The sequence below is a fragment of the Nerophis lumbriciformis genome, linkage group LG05 (genome assembly GCF_033978685.3).
Source record: "Nerophis lumbriciformis linkage group LG05, RoL_Nlum_v2.1, whole genome shotgun sequence".
Taxonomy (NCBI): domain Eukaryota; kingdom Metazoa; phylum Chordata; class Actinopteri; order Syngnathiformes; family Syngnathidae; genus Nerophis; species Nerophis lumbriciformis.
In genome coordinates this window covers 16,341,293-16,358,717 of record NC_084552.2, presented here as the reverse complement: position 1 = coordinate 16,358,717, position 17,425 = coordinate 16,341,293, and the positions used below count along the sequence as shown (strand labels likewise).

Genomic DNA, 17,425 nt, shown 5'->3' with positions numbered 1-17,425 from the left:
TAACCAAGAGTTGTGCCAAAAGTATGTAAGATTTAACATTTCTCTTCGTGGGTGTGGCGCACTTGTTGCGCTGGTGAGATGGGGGGGGGGGGGGGGGGGGGGGGGGGGGTTGTGTGCATGTAGCGTGCTTAGTCTGGAGGCTAAATACACACAGTGTGTTATGTAACTGTTGTTTAGTGTTGATATTCTTTGCTTAGTTTGATAAATGTTGTAGCAGTTTGCTTCATCAGGAGGGTGAAGTCACTCAACTTAAAGTGTTGGATTTAACTGTGTTGGATCATTGGCTGCTGGTGAGGCAATAGAAAAGGGGGCATTTTTCTACCAGTAGACAGCGTTTAAGATTGAGTGTTTCACTGCTAAATTAATAATATATTTATATTGATTATGGATTTTAAATATGTATCTAAATAGGTGGTTAATTGGTTAGGTATTTATGTATTTGCATATTGGGTTTTCTGCTGCATTTATCTATTGTGTTTCTGGGTTTAAATGTATTTTATATGTATCTTGGTGCATTTATGTTGAGACAATTTATTTAAAATCTGTTTTAACTTAAAGGGAAAAGATGTGTCCATTTTCTTGCACTTGTTTAATGGTTAAGAGTTTGATAGCCTAATTAATAATTGTAAATTATGGTATTGATAATTGATTGATTTTTTACAGCATGTTTATCTTGTGGTGTTTTGTCCTTAAAGGTTTTTCACCTACTAAAGAAGCTAAAGGCTACTAAAGGCTACTAAAGACAGCTAATGACAGCTAAAGAAACTAAAGTCTACTAACACTGCTAAAGACTGCTAAAAAGACTAAAGAAGAATAAAGAAGCTGTTTCTTCATTGGAAAAACTGTTGCAAACTAAAGGAAAATAAAAGGAATAAGTAACTACGGTCTGGTCTTTTGAGTGAAATCCAGAAGCCACATTCAGCATTGGTACATCCCTTCAAGTGTGGGATAAGCACAGCGAAAAAAGCAAAACACTTGACAGTTGTTGTATGCACACTGTGTGGAGCGGAAATGGCCTATCATAGCAGCACAACGGCTATGAAGGAACATTTGAAAAGAAAACACCCGACAGCGTTCTTGCCATCACCATCAACTAGTCAATCGTCCGCGTGAGTATACGTTGTCATCATTACACAAAAACATGAATGTGTCATTTGTATCTGCGTTGTAAATTCATAAACTAAAACACTGTTTCGCTCTGAGAGGCGCGTTTGGCGTGCCTGTTCAGTGTTTACAAAGACGCGCTCCTCTTTAACGCTAACGTTAACTAGTTGTGCAAATACCTTTTACAACATTAACAGTTACGTATACTATGTACAAACGAACAATTAACTTTCACTTTAATCATACTATCATTGTTGCGTTATTAAGCAAAATAAGCAATACTTTTACTTTTGTTGAAATGTTTACACTGTTACAGAATATTTCCTTTTGCACTTTTTTGTATTGGATGTTTATCTTTATTTTTGCACATTTTAAAGCAAAATAAGCAATACTTTTACTTTTGAAATGCTTATACTATTGCAGAATATTAAGATTTGCACTGGATGTTTACTTTTATATTTGCACATTAAAAAGCAAATAAGCTACTTTTAATTTTGTTAAATGTTAAAAGTTTTAAATGTTTACATTGTTACAGAATATTTTGTCATGTTGTTGTCAATGTTGACTGAGTGGCCATACTTTTTTTTTTGTAAATAAAAGTCATGCCTTTTGAAAAAACTGGCCAACATTTATTTTTTCATCTTCATTTTAAATTAAAAAAATAATCGGTAAAAGGAAAAATAATCTATAGATTAATCGAAAAAAATAATCTATAGATTAACCGATTAATCGAAAAAAATAATCTATAGATTAATCGATAGAAAAATAATCGTTAGCTGCAGCCTTACTTACAATTAGTGCACCAACCCAAAAAACCTTCCTCCCCCATTTACACTCATTCACACAAAAGGGTTGTTTCTTTCTGTTATTAATATTCTGGTTCCTACATTATATATCAATATATATCAATACAGTCTGCAAGGGATACAGTCCGTAAACACACATGATTGTGCGTGCTGCTGGTCCACTAATAGTACTAACCTTTAACAGTTAATTTTACTCATTTTCATTAATTACTAGTTTCAATGTAACTGTTTTTATATTGTTTTACTTTCTTTTTTATTCAAGAAAATGTTTTTAATTTATTTATCTTATTTTATTAATTTTTTTAAAAGTACCTTATCTTCACCATACCTGGTTGTCCAAATTAGGCATAATAATGTGTTAATTCGACGACTGTATATATCGGTTGATATCGGTATCGGTTGATATTGGTATCGGTAATTAAAGAGTTGGACAATATCGGAGTATCGGATATCGGCAAAAAGCATGATTGTGCGTGCTGCTGGTCCACTAATAGTACAATCCTTTAACAGTTAATTTTACTCATTTTCATTCATTACTAGTTTCAATGTAACTGTTTTTATATTGTTTTACTTTCTTTTTTATTCAAGAAAATGTTTTTAATTTATTTATCTTGTTTTATTTTATAAAAAATTTTAAAAGTACCTTATCTTCACCATACCTGGTTGTCCAAATTAGGCATAATAATGTGTTAATTCCACGTCTGTATATATCGGTTGATATCGGTATCGGTTGATATTGGTATCGGTAATTAAAGAGTTGGACAATATCGGAATATCGGATATCGGCAAAAAGCTTGATTGTGCATGCTGCTGGTCCACTAATAGTACTAACCTTTAACAGTTAATTTGACTAATTTTCATTAATTACTAGTTTCAATGTAACTGTTTTTATATTGTTTTACTTTCTTTTTTATTCAAGAAAATGTTTTTAATTTATTTATCTTATTATTATTTTTTTTTTAAAGTACCTTATCTTCACCATACCTGGTTGTCCAAATTAGGCATAATAATGTGTAAATTCCACGACTGTATATATCGGTTGATATCGGTATCGGTTGATATCGGTATCGGTTGATATTGGTATCGGTAATTAAAGAGTTGGACAATATCGGAATATCGGATATCGACAAAAAGCATGATTGTGCGTGCTGCTGGTCCACTAATAGTACTAACCTTTAACAGTTAATGTTACTCATTTTCATTAATAACTAGTTTCAATGTAACTGTTTTTATATAGTTTTACTTTCTTTTTTATTCAAAATTTTTTTATTTTTTTATTTATCTTATTTTATTTTATTAATTTTTTTTTAAAAGTACCTTACCTTCACCATACCTGGTTGTCCAAATTAGGCATAATAATGTGTTAAATCCACGACTGTATATATCGGTTGATATCGGTATCGGTTGATATTGGTATAGGTAATTAAAGAGTTGGACAATATAGGAATATCGGATATGGGCAAAAAGCATGATTGTGCGTGCTGCTGGTCCACTAATAGTACTAACCTTTAGCAATTAATTTGACTCATTTTCATTAATTACTAGTTTCAATGTAACTGTTTTTACATTGTTTTACTTTCTTTTTTATTCAAGAAAATGTTTTTAATTTATTTATCTTATTTTATTTTATTAATTATTTTTAAAAGTACCTTATCCTCACCATACATGGTTGTCCAAATTAGGCACAATAATGTGTTAATTTCACGACTGTATATATCGGTTGATATCGGTATCGGTAATTAAAGAGTTGGACAATATCGAAATATCGGATATCGGCAAAAAGCAATTATCGGACATCCCTAGTCAGGACAGATTTATTTTAACACTATAAAAAGGAACAAACGAAAAGCTCGCACAAGGGCAGGAAGTAGAAACTTGGCTATGAACAAAATTAACACATAAACAGACTAAGGACATGAAACAAAACTTACTTGGTCAAGCATGGAAAGATCATAGAACTATGGCATGGACGCGTAATCATGGAGGTATCAGAGTTAATGTCGCCAGGCTGACTTCCTGGCAACAATGGGCTTAAATAATACAGACATGATTTGTGACAGGTGCGCAAGTGCAAAACGTGAGACAGGTGAAACTAATGGGTAGTCATGGTGACAAGGCAAGGGAGTGAAAGCCGGAACTAAATCACCAAAAATGATTCCCGGGCGCGGCGCCGCTGCTGCCCACTGCTCCCCTCACCTCCCAGGGGGTGATCAAGGGGATGGGTCAAATGCAGAGGACAAATTTCACCACACCTAGTGTGTGTGTGACAATCATTGGTACTTTAACTTTAACTTTAACTAAAAAGTGTCCAAAAACCAAGCAGAACATAACTAAACAAAAACATGATCAACAGAAATGACAATTCGTAGATTGCACAGTACAGTACATATTCCGTACAATTGACCACTAAATGGTAACACCCGAATAAGTTTTTCAACTTGTTTAAGTCAGGGTCCATGTAAATCAATTCATGGTAAAACATACAAAGACATACAACTACACTTCTTCAATCTCCGCCAATCCCCTTTCAGGCACGGTGTTCACAATCATGGTAACAATGAACATCAATAACACACAACCATAAACATTAAAACCAGCAGGTCGTTATAGTATGAATGGCTATATGAAGCCTTTTATTTGAGAGTTATTGCAACAAAATTTCAGCCGCTGAAAAAAAGGAAGACTTTGACGACCGGAGCAGCATTGCTAAAACCGAATGTTGTGATGTATCGAATATACTCGATATATCGCGGGTTTGTCTCTGCGCGATATAGAAAATGACTATATTGTGATATTCGAGTACCGTATTTCCTTGAATTGCCGCCAGGGCGGTAATTAATTTAAAACCTCTTCTCACTCCGGCGCTTACCAAAGGCATGCGGTAAATTTAGGCCTGCGCTTATAAATTTGAGTGTGATGTAAGGATACCATCATGAAAAGCACATTTAATAAAAAAAAACGTTATTATGGTCTTACCTTTACTTATAAATGAAGTCCATGCGGCGCTCCTTTTGAACAAAAGCATCTCTAACTTGTTTATAGAAGTCTTCCTTATCTTTCTTCAGTTTTAAAAGTCTCTCTGTCTCGATGGAGATCTTCCTTTAATTATTACCTCCTGCTTCGATTGAAAGTCCAGTTTAGAAAACTGTTGTTGTCACTTCTTCTGCAGCCGAGTAGTCGCAAGAATGATCCCTGGGATCACTATAGCGCCCTCTACTACCATGAGGCATGAGTCATTTAATGACTCATATTTGAAACACGCAGCTATATTAATAAAAAAAATGTACTGTTCTTTTTAGCATATTCAATAGCTTTGACCTTAAATCCTACTGAATAGCTTCTTCCCTTTATGCGATTTTAAATTATTGAAATTAGCCTCCTCAATTTTGGAAAATGATGCCTTGAAAGGTTAAGTGTCACTCGTGACGTGACGAGTTTGACCCGGCGGTAAAACAAGGCATATGCTAATTATTCTGTGAAACCAGTTTGACCCAGGGCAGAGGGTCCATCGTCTGGCGGTGGTTTGGCTTCAAGTGGGAAGATGTTGAACAGACCACAATAATATGTCAAGTAAAAGCGTTGCTACAAAAATTAGCAGCACTGCTAATGTGTAGCAGAGAATGAAGAGTGCTTGAAACTCTGCATGTCAACATCTCCGCCGGTGCCACACCAACAAAATGCCCAAGCAACCATTTCCACATCAACACCGTATGAAAAAAATAGTCAACAACAGAAGGAGATAACGTCCGCAGGAACCTACCACATAGTGAAGGACATACACGATTTGATTTCCTATTATGCAGCTCATTTTTACAAACCCTGTTTCCATATGAGTTGGGAAATTGTGTTAGATGTAAATATAAATGGAATACAATGATTTGCAAATCATTTTCAACCCATATTCAGTTGAATATGCTACAAAGACAACATTTTTGATGTTCAAACTGATAAACATTTTTTTTTGCAAATAATAATTAATTTTAGAATTTGATGCCAGCAACACATGACAAAGAAGTTGGGAAAGGTGGCAATAAATACTGATAAAGTTGAGGAATGCTCATCAAACACTTATTTGGAACATCCCACAGGTGAACAGGCAAATTGGGAACAGGTGGGTGCCATGATTGGGTATAAAAGTAGATTCCATGAAATGCTCAGTCATTCACAAACAAGGATGGGGCGAGGGTCACCACTTTGTCAACAAATGCGTGAGCAAATTGTTGAACAGTTTAAGAAAAACCTTTCTCAAGCAGCTATTGCAAGGAATTTAGGGATTTCACCATCTACGGTCCGTAATATCCTCAAAGGGTTCAGAGAATCTGGAGAAATCACTGCACGTAAGCAGCTAAGCCTGTGACCTTCGATCCCTCAGGCTGCACTGCATCAACAAGCGACATCAGTGTGTAAAGGATATCACCACATTGGGCTCAGGAACACTTCAGAAACCCACTGTCAGTAACTACAGTTGGTCGCTACATCTGTACGTGCTAGTTAAAACTCTCCTATGCAAGGCGAAAACCGTTTATCAACAACACCCAGAAACGCTGTCGGCTTCGCTGGGCCTGAGCTCATCTAAGATGGACTGATACAAAGTGGAAAAGTGTTCTGTGGTCTGACGAGTCCACATTTCAAATTGTTTTTGGAAACTGTGGACATCGTGTCCTCCGGACCAAAGAGGAAAAGAACCATCCGGATTGTTATAGGCGCAAAGTTGAAAAGCCAGCATCTGTGATGGTATGGGGGTGTATTAGTGCCCAAGACATGGGTAACTTACACATCTCTGAAGGCGCCATTAATGCTGAAAGGTACATACAGGTTTTGGAGCAACATATGTTGCCATCCAAGCAACGTTACCATGGACGCCCCTGCTTATTTCAGCAAAAAAATGCCAAGCCACGTGTTACATCAACGTGGCTTCATAGTAAAAGAGTGCGGGTACTAGACTGGCCTGCCTGTAGTCCAGACCTGTCTCCCATTGAAAATGTGTGGCGCATTATGAAGCCTAAAATACCACAACGAAAACCCCCGGACTGTTGAACAACTTAAGCTGTACATCAAACAAGAATGGGAAAGAATTCCACCTGAGAAGCTTAAAAAATGTGTCTCCTCAGTTCCCAAACGTTTACTGAGTGTTGTTAAAAGGAAAGGCCATGTAACACAGTGGTGAACATGCCCTTTCCCAACTACTTTGGCATGTGTTGCAGCCATGAAATTCTAAGTTCATTATTATTTGCAAAAAAAATAAATAAAGTTTATGAGTTTGAACATCAAATATGTTGTCTTTGTAGTGCATTCAATTGAATATGGGTTGAAAGGGATTTGCAAATCATTGTATTCCGTTTATATTTACATCTAACACAATTTCCCAACTCATATGGAAACGTGGTTTGTATTTGACAGTTTTTGAAATATCTTGTGCGACATCATGCACAAAAGTGCACTTTATTTGTTTTAAACTATTGTAGTGGCGTTCTGTACAAAAAGTGCACTTTAATTTAGTGTTGTTTTGATAGGTCATCTTAGTGACATCATGCACAAAAGTGCACTCATAGCTTGTTTTAAAATGTCTCTGACAATCTTGCACTTTCTGTTTTGGAAATGACATGAATGTTTGTGCCACTGCTTAATAACTGTTTAATAAATACACTTTTGCTAAATTGACTTAGTCGTGATTTCCCTCTCTGCATGAAAGTTTAAAATGAGCATATATTAATGCAGTATGAAGAAGAATGTTTTAATGTAGACACATAGAATCATCATACTGCTGTGATTATATGCATCAAGTGTTCATTCAAGGCAAAATATGGAGATATATATGGTGTGTCGTGACATGGCCTAAAAATATGGAGATATTAATAAAAGGCCATATCGCCCAGCCCTATTGTGATGACGTAAGCATCACAATAGACTGGACTGTCTGGAGCACAGGCAGTCTTCGATGTGGGAGTACGAAAACAATGATCAAAGTGTATTTTCGGTGGTCAAGTTTTCGGTACATCACTTGTCAATAGTGCACAAATAATAGACTTTATTAATCAATTCATACTGTAACGACCAGCTCAGTGGTCTTGTAGTTAGAGTGTCCGCCCTGAGACGGGACGGTCGTGAGTTCGAACCCCGGCCGAGTCATACCAAAGACTATGAAAATGGGACCCATTGCCTCCCAAGGGTTGGAATTGGGGGTTAAATCACCAAAATGATTTCCGAGCGCGGCGCACGCTGTTGCTCACTGCTCCCCTCACCTCCCAGGGGGTCAAATTTCATCACACCTTTGTGTGTGTGACGATCGTTGGGACTTTAACATTAAAACGTTAATGTTTTATGTTCAAGTGATTTGGATTTAATGTCAGTTTTTTCCATGTTTGCGCACACACCGTCCGTGCCTGAAAGGTGATTGGCGGAGAATGAGGAAGTAATGTTGTGTGTCCGGAGAAGCGGGGTGCTCACAGAGACAAAAGTGTGTACACCGGAAGATTAGTAGTACAAGTTAAAAATAGCGTCTGACTTTTTGTGATTTCTTCTGGGGCTACAATATGTTATATTACTTTAATTTTGTTACGGTGGCGAGGCATTGTGATGCCGGAGGTCGTCTTTTCAAGATGCAGAGGGATGTCAGGAAGCGGCTTGCAGGTGAGAAAAAATTATTTATTCTAGTTGCAGACAAAATATGCTGCGCAAATTAGATATTTCGCTGCCTATTTAACTAAAGAAAAAAAGCACAGAGCCGCAAAATGTAACACAGCTTATAAACTTTTGAAAGTGTTCATCGGCACCGGCCGAAAATGCATAATAAAGAAGGAAAAAAACTAGGGATGTCCGATAATGGCTTTTTGCCGATATCCGATATTGTCCAACTCTTTAATTACCGATATCAACTGATACCGATATATACAGTCATGGAATTAACACATTATTATGCCTAATTTGGACAACCAGGTATGGTGAAGATAAGGTACTTTTTTTTTTTAATTAATAAAATAAAATAAGATAAATAAATTAAAAACATTTTCTTGAATAAAAAAACAAAGTAAAACAATATAAAAACAGTTACATAGAAACTAGTAATGAATGAAAATGAGTAAAATTAACTGTTAAAGGTTAGTACTATTAGTGGACCAGCAGCACACACAATCATGTGTGCATACGGACTGTATCCCTTGCAGACTGTATTGATATATATTGATATATAATGTAGGAACCAGAATATTAATAACAGAAAGAAACAACCCTTTTGTGTGAATGAGTGTAAATGGGGGAGGGAAGTTTTTTAGGTTGGTGCACTAATTGTAAGTGCATTTTGTGTTTTTTATGTTGATTTAATAAGAAAAAAATAAATAAAATAAAATAAAAAAACGATACCGATAATAAAAAAAACCCGATACTGATCATTTCCGATAATACATTTTAAAGCATATTATCGGACATCTCTAAAAATATATATATAAGTTGTACCGGAGTATAAGTCGCATTTTTTGGGGACATTTATTTGATAAAACCCAACACCAAGAATAGACATTTGAAAGGCAATTTAAAATAAATAAATAGAATAGAATAGAATAGAAAGAATAGTGAACAACAGGCTGAATAAGTGTACGTTATATGACGCATTAATAAATAACCAACTGAGAACGTGCCTGGTATGTTAACGTAACATTAGGGCTGCAACAACTAATCGATTAAATAGATTAAAATCTATTAAAATCGATTATAAAAATAGTTGGCGATTAATTTAGTCATCGATTCGTTGGATCTATGCTATGCGCAGAGGCCAATTTTTTTTATTTAAATATCTTTTTTTTTTTATAATAAACCTTTATTTATAAACTGCAACATGTACAAACAGCTGATAAACAATAATCAAAATAAGTATGGTGCCAGTATGCTGGTTTTTTTCAATAAAATACTGGAAAGGATAGAAATGTAGTTTGTCTCTTTTATCCGATTATTAATCGATTAATCGAAGTAATAATCGACAGATGAATCGATTATCAAATTAATAGTTAGTTGCAGTCCTACGTAACATATTATGGTAAGAGTCATTCAAATAACTATAACATATAGAACATGCTATACGTTTACCAAACAATCTGTCGCTCCTAATCGCTAAATCCCATGAAATCTTATACGTCTAGTCCAGGGGTCTGCAACGCGCGGCTCTGGAGCCGCATGCGGCTCTTTCATGCCTCCGCCGTGGCTCCCTTTGGCTTTGAAACCGAATGTCAACAAATAATGGTTACTTGATTTATTATATTTCATTTGATTTAGTTTATTTCAATTTAGCAGTTGTTATTTTGGAGAGTTCTGGGATCTTGTCATATGAAAATAAAACATGTTGATGGAAATGTATGTCACAGCCCTTATGCGACATCTCTTGCTGCCATGCAATTGTATTGTTTTAGCAGTCAACCCCTAGCAATGGACGGATCAAAAAAGAGAAACATTTTATTTATTTACATTTTTATTAATTTGCTGTTTTTATTGATGACTAGGTAGTTGTTTTAAATTTTTAGTCAAATGAATATGCCGCAGTCGTATGCCTTCAGAACATTGGAAATAGTTGATTTTTATTTTTTTATTCATTAATAAAGGAAGGAACAGTGTGGTTTTTTTCTAATGTTCAAAATAATTTGATGATTTGCTTCGTTATACCCAGAAATACATCAAATAAGTGTTTATTTTCATAAGTCCTATAGCACAAGTGTAAGGAAACTATAAGTGGTGTTATCGTCCATTCATCCATCCATCCATCTTCTTCCGCTTATCCGAGGTCGGGTCGCGGGGGCAGCAGCCTAAGCAGGGAAGCCCAGACTTCCCTCTCCCCAGCCACTTCGTCCAGCTCCTCCCGGGGGATCCCGAGGCGTTCCCAGGCCAGCCGGGAGACATAGTCTTCCCAACGTGTCCTGGGTCTTCCCCGTGGCCTCCTACCGGTCGGACGTGCCCTAAACACCTCCCGAGGGAGGCGATCGGGTGGCATCCTGACCAGATGCCCGAACCACCTCATCTGGCTCCTCTCGATGTGGAGGAGCAGCGGCTTTACTTTGAGCTCCCCCCGGATGACAGAGCTTCTCACCCTATCTCTAAGGGAGAGCCCTGCCACCCGGCGGAGGAAACTCATTTCGGCCGCTTGTACCCGTGATCTTGTCCTTTCGGTCAAAACCCAAAGCTCATGACCATAGGTGAGGATGGGAACGTAGATCGACCGGTAAATTGAGAGCTTTGCCTTCCGGCTCAGCTCCTTCTTCACCACAACGGATCGATACAGCGTCCGCATTACTGAAGATGCCGCACCGATCCGCCTGTCGATCTCACGATCCACTCTTCCCTCACTCGTGAACAAGACTCCGAGGTACTTGAACTCCTCCACTTGGGGCAGGGTCTCCTCCCCAACCCGGAGATGGCACTCCACCCTTTTCCGGGCGAGAACCATGGACTCGGACTTGGAGGTGCTGATTCTCATCCCAGTCGCTTCACACTCGGCTGCGAACCGATCCAGCGAGAGCTGAAGATCCTGGCCAGATGAAGCCATAAGGACCACATCATCTGCAAAAAGCAGAGACCTAATCCTGCAGCCACCAAACCGGATCCCCTCAACGCCTTGACTGCGCCTAGAAATTCTGTCCATAAAAGTTATGAACAGAATCGGTGACAAAGGGCAGCCTTGGCGGAGTCCAACCCTCACTGGAAACGTGTCCGACTTACTGCCGGCAATGCGGACCAAGCTCTGACACTGATCATACAGGGAGCGGACAGTCTGATACCCCATACTCTCTGAGCACTCCCCACAGGACTTCCCGAGGGACACGGTCGAATGCCTTCTCCAAGTCCACAAAGCACATGTAGACTGGTTGGGCAAACTCCCATGCACCCTCAAGGACCCTGCCGAGAGTATAAAGCTGGTCCACAGTTCCACGACCAGGACGAAAACCACACTGTTCCTCCTGAATCCGAGGTTTGACTATCCGGCGTAGCCTCCTCTCCAGTACACCTGAATAGACCTTACCGGGAAGGCTGAGGAGTGTGATCCCACGATAGTTAGAACACACCCTCCGGTTCCCCTTCTTATCGAATCATGACAACAGGACATATGCTGATGGGAGTGAGCGTTTCCATGGTGTATTGACAAATTGGAAGACACCGGCAACCGTTCAAGGTACCCCCAAGCTGCCACAAAAGACTGGAGGAAGTCGGTAGAGCTGTGGGCACTAAGACTTTTGTGATTTTGGACTAAATCCCAAACTGGACAACACCTTTGAGATTTCCCAAAAATGACAGTGCAGCGAAGATGCAACAAACTCCTTCCGTTTCTCTCACGGACATACACCCGTTGTTTGGTGACTTTTGTTGGACTGACTGGCTGTGTTACTGCGTTTGCGAGAGCACCAAGGTCGCAGAACAGAGCCACTCTGCAGGCTTACACACAGACACATTCACATGCTGCACACTCACATTCCCCCAACCCCCAAGCCTTCGTCGCTTCATCCCCCTGTGGTATGACGGAAAGGGGTGCACCCCTTACTGTTTACTACTGCAGTATCTCGTAACAGACATTTCCACCATGTTTGATCGAGGTAATATGTGCTGACACCTGACAACTGTCATTTTGTTCGTGAATATAAATGTGTTTACTCGAGGTGTATTGGTACAGGTAACCCACACTGCGACCCGTACCTGGTTTTAAGGCCACAGTTTAGGTAGTTTTTGGGGGGTAAAGAGAACAACTTTTTTTCTTCTCAAAGTTATTTTGTTTTTTTTGCTTGTCATCACAAACATTCTGCAGTAAACAAAGTATCAGTGGTGTAGTGAATACTAGACTTTTATTTAAAGTTTGTATTTACTAAACAAAAATTTTTATTAGAGATGTCCGATAATATCGGACTGCCGATATTATCGGCCGATAAATGCTTTAAAATGTGATATCGGAAATTATCGGTATCGGTTTCAAAAAGTACAATTTATGACATTTTGACGGAGTGGTACACAGACGTAGGGAGAAGTACAGAGCGCCAATAAACCTTAAAGGCACTGCCTTTGCGTGCCGGCCCAATCACGTAATATCTATGGCTTTTCACACACACAAGTGAATGCAGCACATACTTGGTCAACAGCCATACAGGTCACACTGAGGGTGGCCATATAAACAACTTTAACACTGTTACAAATATGCGCCACACTGTGAAGCCACACCAAACAAGAATGACAAACACATTTCTGGAGAACATCCGCACCGTAACACAACATAAACACAACAGAACAAATACCCAGAACCCCTTGCAGCACTAACTCTTCCAGGACGCTACAATATACACCCCCCGCTACCCCCCCCCCACACCTCAACCCGCCCCCCCCCCCCAAACCCCGCCCACCTCAACCTCCTCATGCTCTCTCAGGGAGAGCATGTCCCAAATTCCAAGCTGCTGTTTTGAGGCATGTTAAAAAAAATAATGCACTTTGTGACTTCAATAATAAATATGGCAGTGCCATGTTGGCATTTTTTTCCATAACTTGAGTTGATTTATTTTGGAAAACCTTGTTACATTGTTTAATGCATCCAGCGGGGCATCAGAACAAAATTAGGCATAATAATATGTTAATTCCACGACTGTATATATCGGTTGAAATCGGTATCGGTAATTAAGAGTTGGACAATATCGAATATCGGCAAAAAAGCTATTATCGTACATCTCTAATTTTAATTATTATTTGTATTCTTTGATTACTTGTATATGTCAGTGCTTCTCACCAGTGCCTTGGTAAACAAGCAGTGACCCACATTGTAGAGTTCTTAAAACTCAAATTCTGCATCTTATATTGAATGAAAATACCTTAAAGTGCAGTTTGAATTTGAGGTACTGTAAAATAATGTGTACCAACACATAAAACAAGTTGAATGATTATTTCAGGAATAAAATCCACAAACAAATAGAAACCAAAGTGTCTGTCAACAGAGTTTTTTAGTACAGTATTTTCCGGGCCATAGTGCGCACCGGATTATAAGGTGCACTGTCGATGAATGGTTATAGTCAGGTCTATTTTCATACAAAAAGCGCACTGGATTACAGGACGCATTAAAGCAGTCATATTAATATTATTTTTTTCTAAATGTAAAACACTTCCTTGTGGTCTACATCACATGTAATTGTGTTTTTTTGGTCAAAATGTTGCATAGATGATGTTTTACACACCATCTTCAAGCCGCTTTCTGACAGTCGCTTCAGGATGCGCCGTTTTGTGGGCGGTCTTATTCACGTGGCTCACCTTCGACAGCGTCTTTTCTCCGTCATCTTTGTTGTAGCGGTGTAGCGTGCAAGGACGGGAGTGGAAGAAGTGTCAAAAGATGGCGCTAACTGTTTTAATGACATTCAGACTTTACTTCAATCAATAACGGAGCAGCATCTCCTCATCCATAATGTGTCCCGTGAAAAACCGTCCGACCGTAACTCTCTAATAACTAAAGTTCCTTGGGTGAATAATGTAAACTCACTACACCGGTATGTTTTAGCGCTTTCATGGCGAGTTTACTGACAGATATAAGTAAGAACTTTACACTACTTTATATTAGAAATGGCAACAGCGGAGGATGAATGTCCCATAACAAGAAGATAGAGAAAAAGAAGAAGCTTATCGGTCTACAAAGGTGGACGCGCGCAAATTTTCAGGACTTATGCAGATCCCAAATACAGATCAGCACGTACCAGAAGGTAAGAAAAAGTGCTTTTGCATAATATTGCGAAAAAAAACGCCAGATAATATGTCATACCTTACACACACACCATAATAATACTGGTATGTTGAAGCACAGTACAATCCATCAAGCAGTGTGGCTTCATAGCGTACCAAAGTCGTACTAAAACATTTTGATAGATTTTTGAGCGCCGTGTGTAATGTTCTATATTTTCAATGGAATGTTGGTGTTCTTTACTTGAGTCATATGGCAGTCTACACATATTTTTTTGTGTGTGACTGCCATCATATTGCAGTCTACACGCATCAATTATGTGTGACTGCCATCTACTGGTCCCACTTATCATTTCACCATGTACCAAATAAAATAGTTTTGAGGTCGGTAAGCACAACCAAAATTATTCCGTTCATTAGGCGCACCGGGTTATAAGGCGCAATCATTTTTCAATCATTCGAGTACATTCGGGTAGTCTTGTGTAATGCAGTATTTTGTGTCTATTTAGGTATGGTTAACCTGAGTGCTGAAATCGTGGATAAATATATGTTCTTAGTGCGCCTGAAATGGGCTGTCTGCACTCTCAAAGTGCATGTTGTTGCCAAATGTATTTCATATGCTGTAAACCTAGTTCATAGTTGTTAGTTTCCTTTAATGCCAAACAAACACATACCAATCGTTGGTTAGAAGGCGATTGCCGAATTCGTCCTCGCTTTCTCCCGTGTCGCTGGCTGTCGTGTCGTTTTCGTCGGTTTCGCTTGCATACGGTTCAAACCGATATGGCTCAATAGCTTCAGTTTCTTCTTCAATTTCGTTTTCGCTACCTGCCTCCACACTACAACCATCCGTTTCAATACATGCGTAATCTGTTGAATCGCTTAAGCCGCTGAAATCCGAGTCTGAATCCGAGCTAATGTCGCTATAATTTGCTGTTCTATCCGCCATGTTTGTTTGTGTTGGCTTCACTATGTGACGTCACAGGAAAATGGACGGGTGTTTATAACGATGGTTAAAATCAGGCACTTTGAAGCTTTTTTTAGGGATATTGCGTGATGGGTAAAATTTTGAAAAAAACTCCGAAAAATAAAATAAGCCACTGGGAACTGATTTTTAATGGTTTTAACCATTCTGAAATTGTGATAATGTTCCCCTTTAAGGACAAAATTGCAATAAGAAACATATGTTTTTTTGTTAAAATACAGCCAATAATGACATTTTTTTGTGGTCCCCTTTATTTAGAAAAGTACCGAAATACTTTTGGTACCGGTACCAAAATATCGGTAGCGGGAAAACAGTACTTCAAACAGCGTGCCGGCCCAGTTACATAATATATGCGGCTTTTACATCGCACAACGTGAGAATCGCGATTCGAATTCGAATCGATTTTTTCCCCACACCCCTAATTGGCAAGTATGACTAATACACACACAGGCAGAAATGTAGACCGGCACCTATGGTCCAGGGAGCCACTAGGGCGGCGCTAGAGAGCCGCGGGTTGCCGACCCCCGTCCTAAAGGTAGTGGGTCGCACGCGCATGCCGGTGACGCGCAGGCTGATCGTTTGTGCACGTGCGCGTCTCGACTTTTTTTTTTTTTTACCGGTTGTTCCCATTTTGTGACAAAAATATAGAAAATACTTTTGCAACCCGTTGACGTCACCACGCTAACACAATGTACCGCGGCAGCGGAACTCAGCTGGCGAGTAAACGACACGAGAGCAAAACTAATGAATCTTAACATGGGCCTAAAAAAAAAAGTAACGGAACGCGGCTAATAATAAAGCACGTTCAAGTTAGCTATAGCACACTCCGAAGCAAACGTAAGTTGTTGTTTTTTAAAAAAGAGGGCGAACAATGTCGCCTTGATACCTGAAGGCTCCCAGCTAAAAAGTCTCATAAGTACTGTAACTCACCCCCGTTGGAAGTAAAAAGCACAGGCTCGCTCCTCATCGCAAAAATAATCCGCCAGACGACGGCCCATACACAACTAGCCGGCCCGCTTGATGATTTCCCCACCGAGGAGAAGTCCAAAGAAGAGTTTTTTTTTAAGATGTTGCCAAACTTTCTCCGGATCTTTTTTCCTCCTCCTGCCGTTTCCTTCTCACTTTCCCTCCTCCTCCTTCTTCTCCTGTTCCACTCACTGCTGCTCCTGGCGTGATGCGTTCACTAAACCCCCGACGTTTCGTCTTCCTCCTCTGATGCATTCAGGTAAGCAGGTACTTTCCAAATTTGGTAGTGTTATGTTTACATATTTACAAAAAAAAATAGTTGGAGAGTTTCAGATTTTCTGGCATTACATTCACATATAGCTAAAAAAAGAAGAAAAAAAAAAAAAAGAAAATCACTCTCAGAGTGCATACCTCTGCCAGGCCCTACCTTCCAATTATACAAACCCCGTTTCCATATGAGTTGGGAAATTGTGTTAGATGTAAATATAAACGGAATACAATGATTTGCAAATCATTTTCAACCCATATTCAGTTGAATATGCTACAAAGACAACATATTTGATGTTCAAACTGATAAACTTTTTTTTTTTTTTTTGCAAATAATCATTAACTTTAGAATTTGATGCCAGCAACACGTGACAAAGAAGTTGGGAAAGGTGGCAATTAATACTGATAAAGTTGAGGAACGCTCATCAAACACTTATTTGGAACATCCCACAGGTGAACAGGCAAATTGGGAACAGGTGGGTGCCATGATTGGGAATAAAAGTAGATTCCATGAAATGCTCAGTCATTCACAATCAAGGATGGGGCGAGGGTCACCACTTTGTCAACAAATGCGTGAGCAAATTGTTGAACAGTTTAAGAAAAACCTTTCTCAACCAGCTATTGC

General features: G+C 38.9%; 1 protein-coding gene across 3 annotated transcripts in view; it reads right to left on the bottom strand.

Annotated features, from left to right (window-relative positions):
• afap1 (actin filament associated protein 1) overlaps positions 1-17,425 on the bottom strand; it is a 243,923-nt gene that overhangs the window by 207,180 nt on the left and 19,318 nt on the right. For 2 of the 3 annotated variants that reach the window (XM_061961209.2, XM_061961211.2), the window contains exon 1: positions 16,498-16,751. The exons of the other annotated variant lie outside the window; for it this stretch is intronic. In XM_061961209.2, the coding sequence (XP_061817193.1) occupies positions 16,498-16,534 (37 nt within the window). In that variant the 5' untranslated portion in view covers positions 16,535-16,751. Of the gene's footprint in view, positions 1-16,497; positions 16,752-17,425 lie in introns of those variants that run through there. 3 annotated transcript variants of the gene reach the window in all.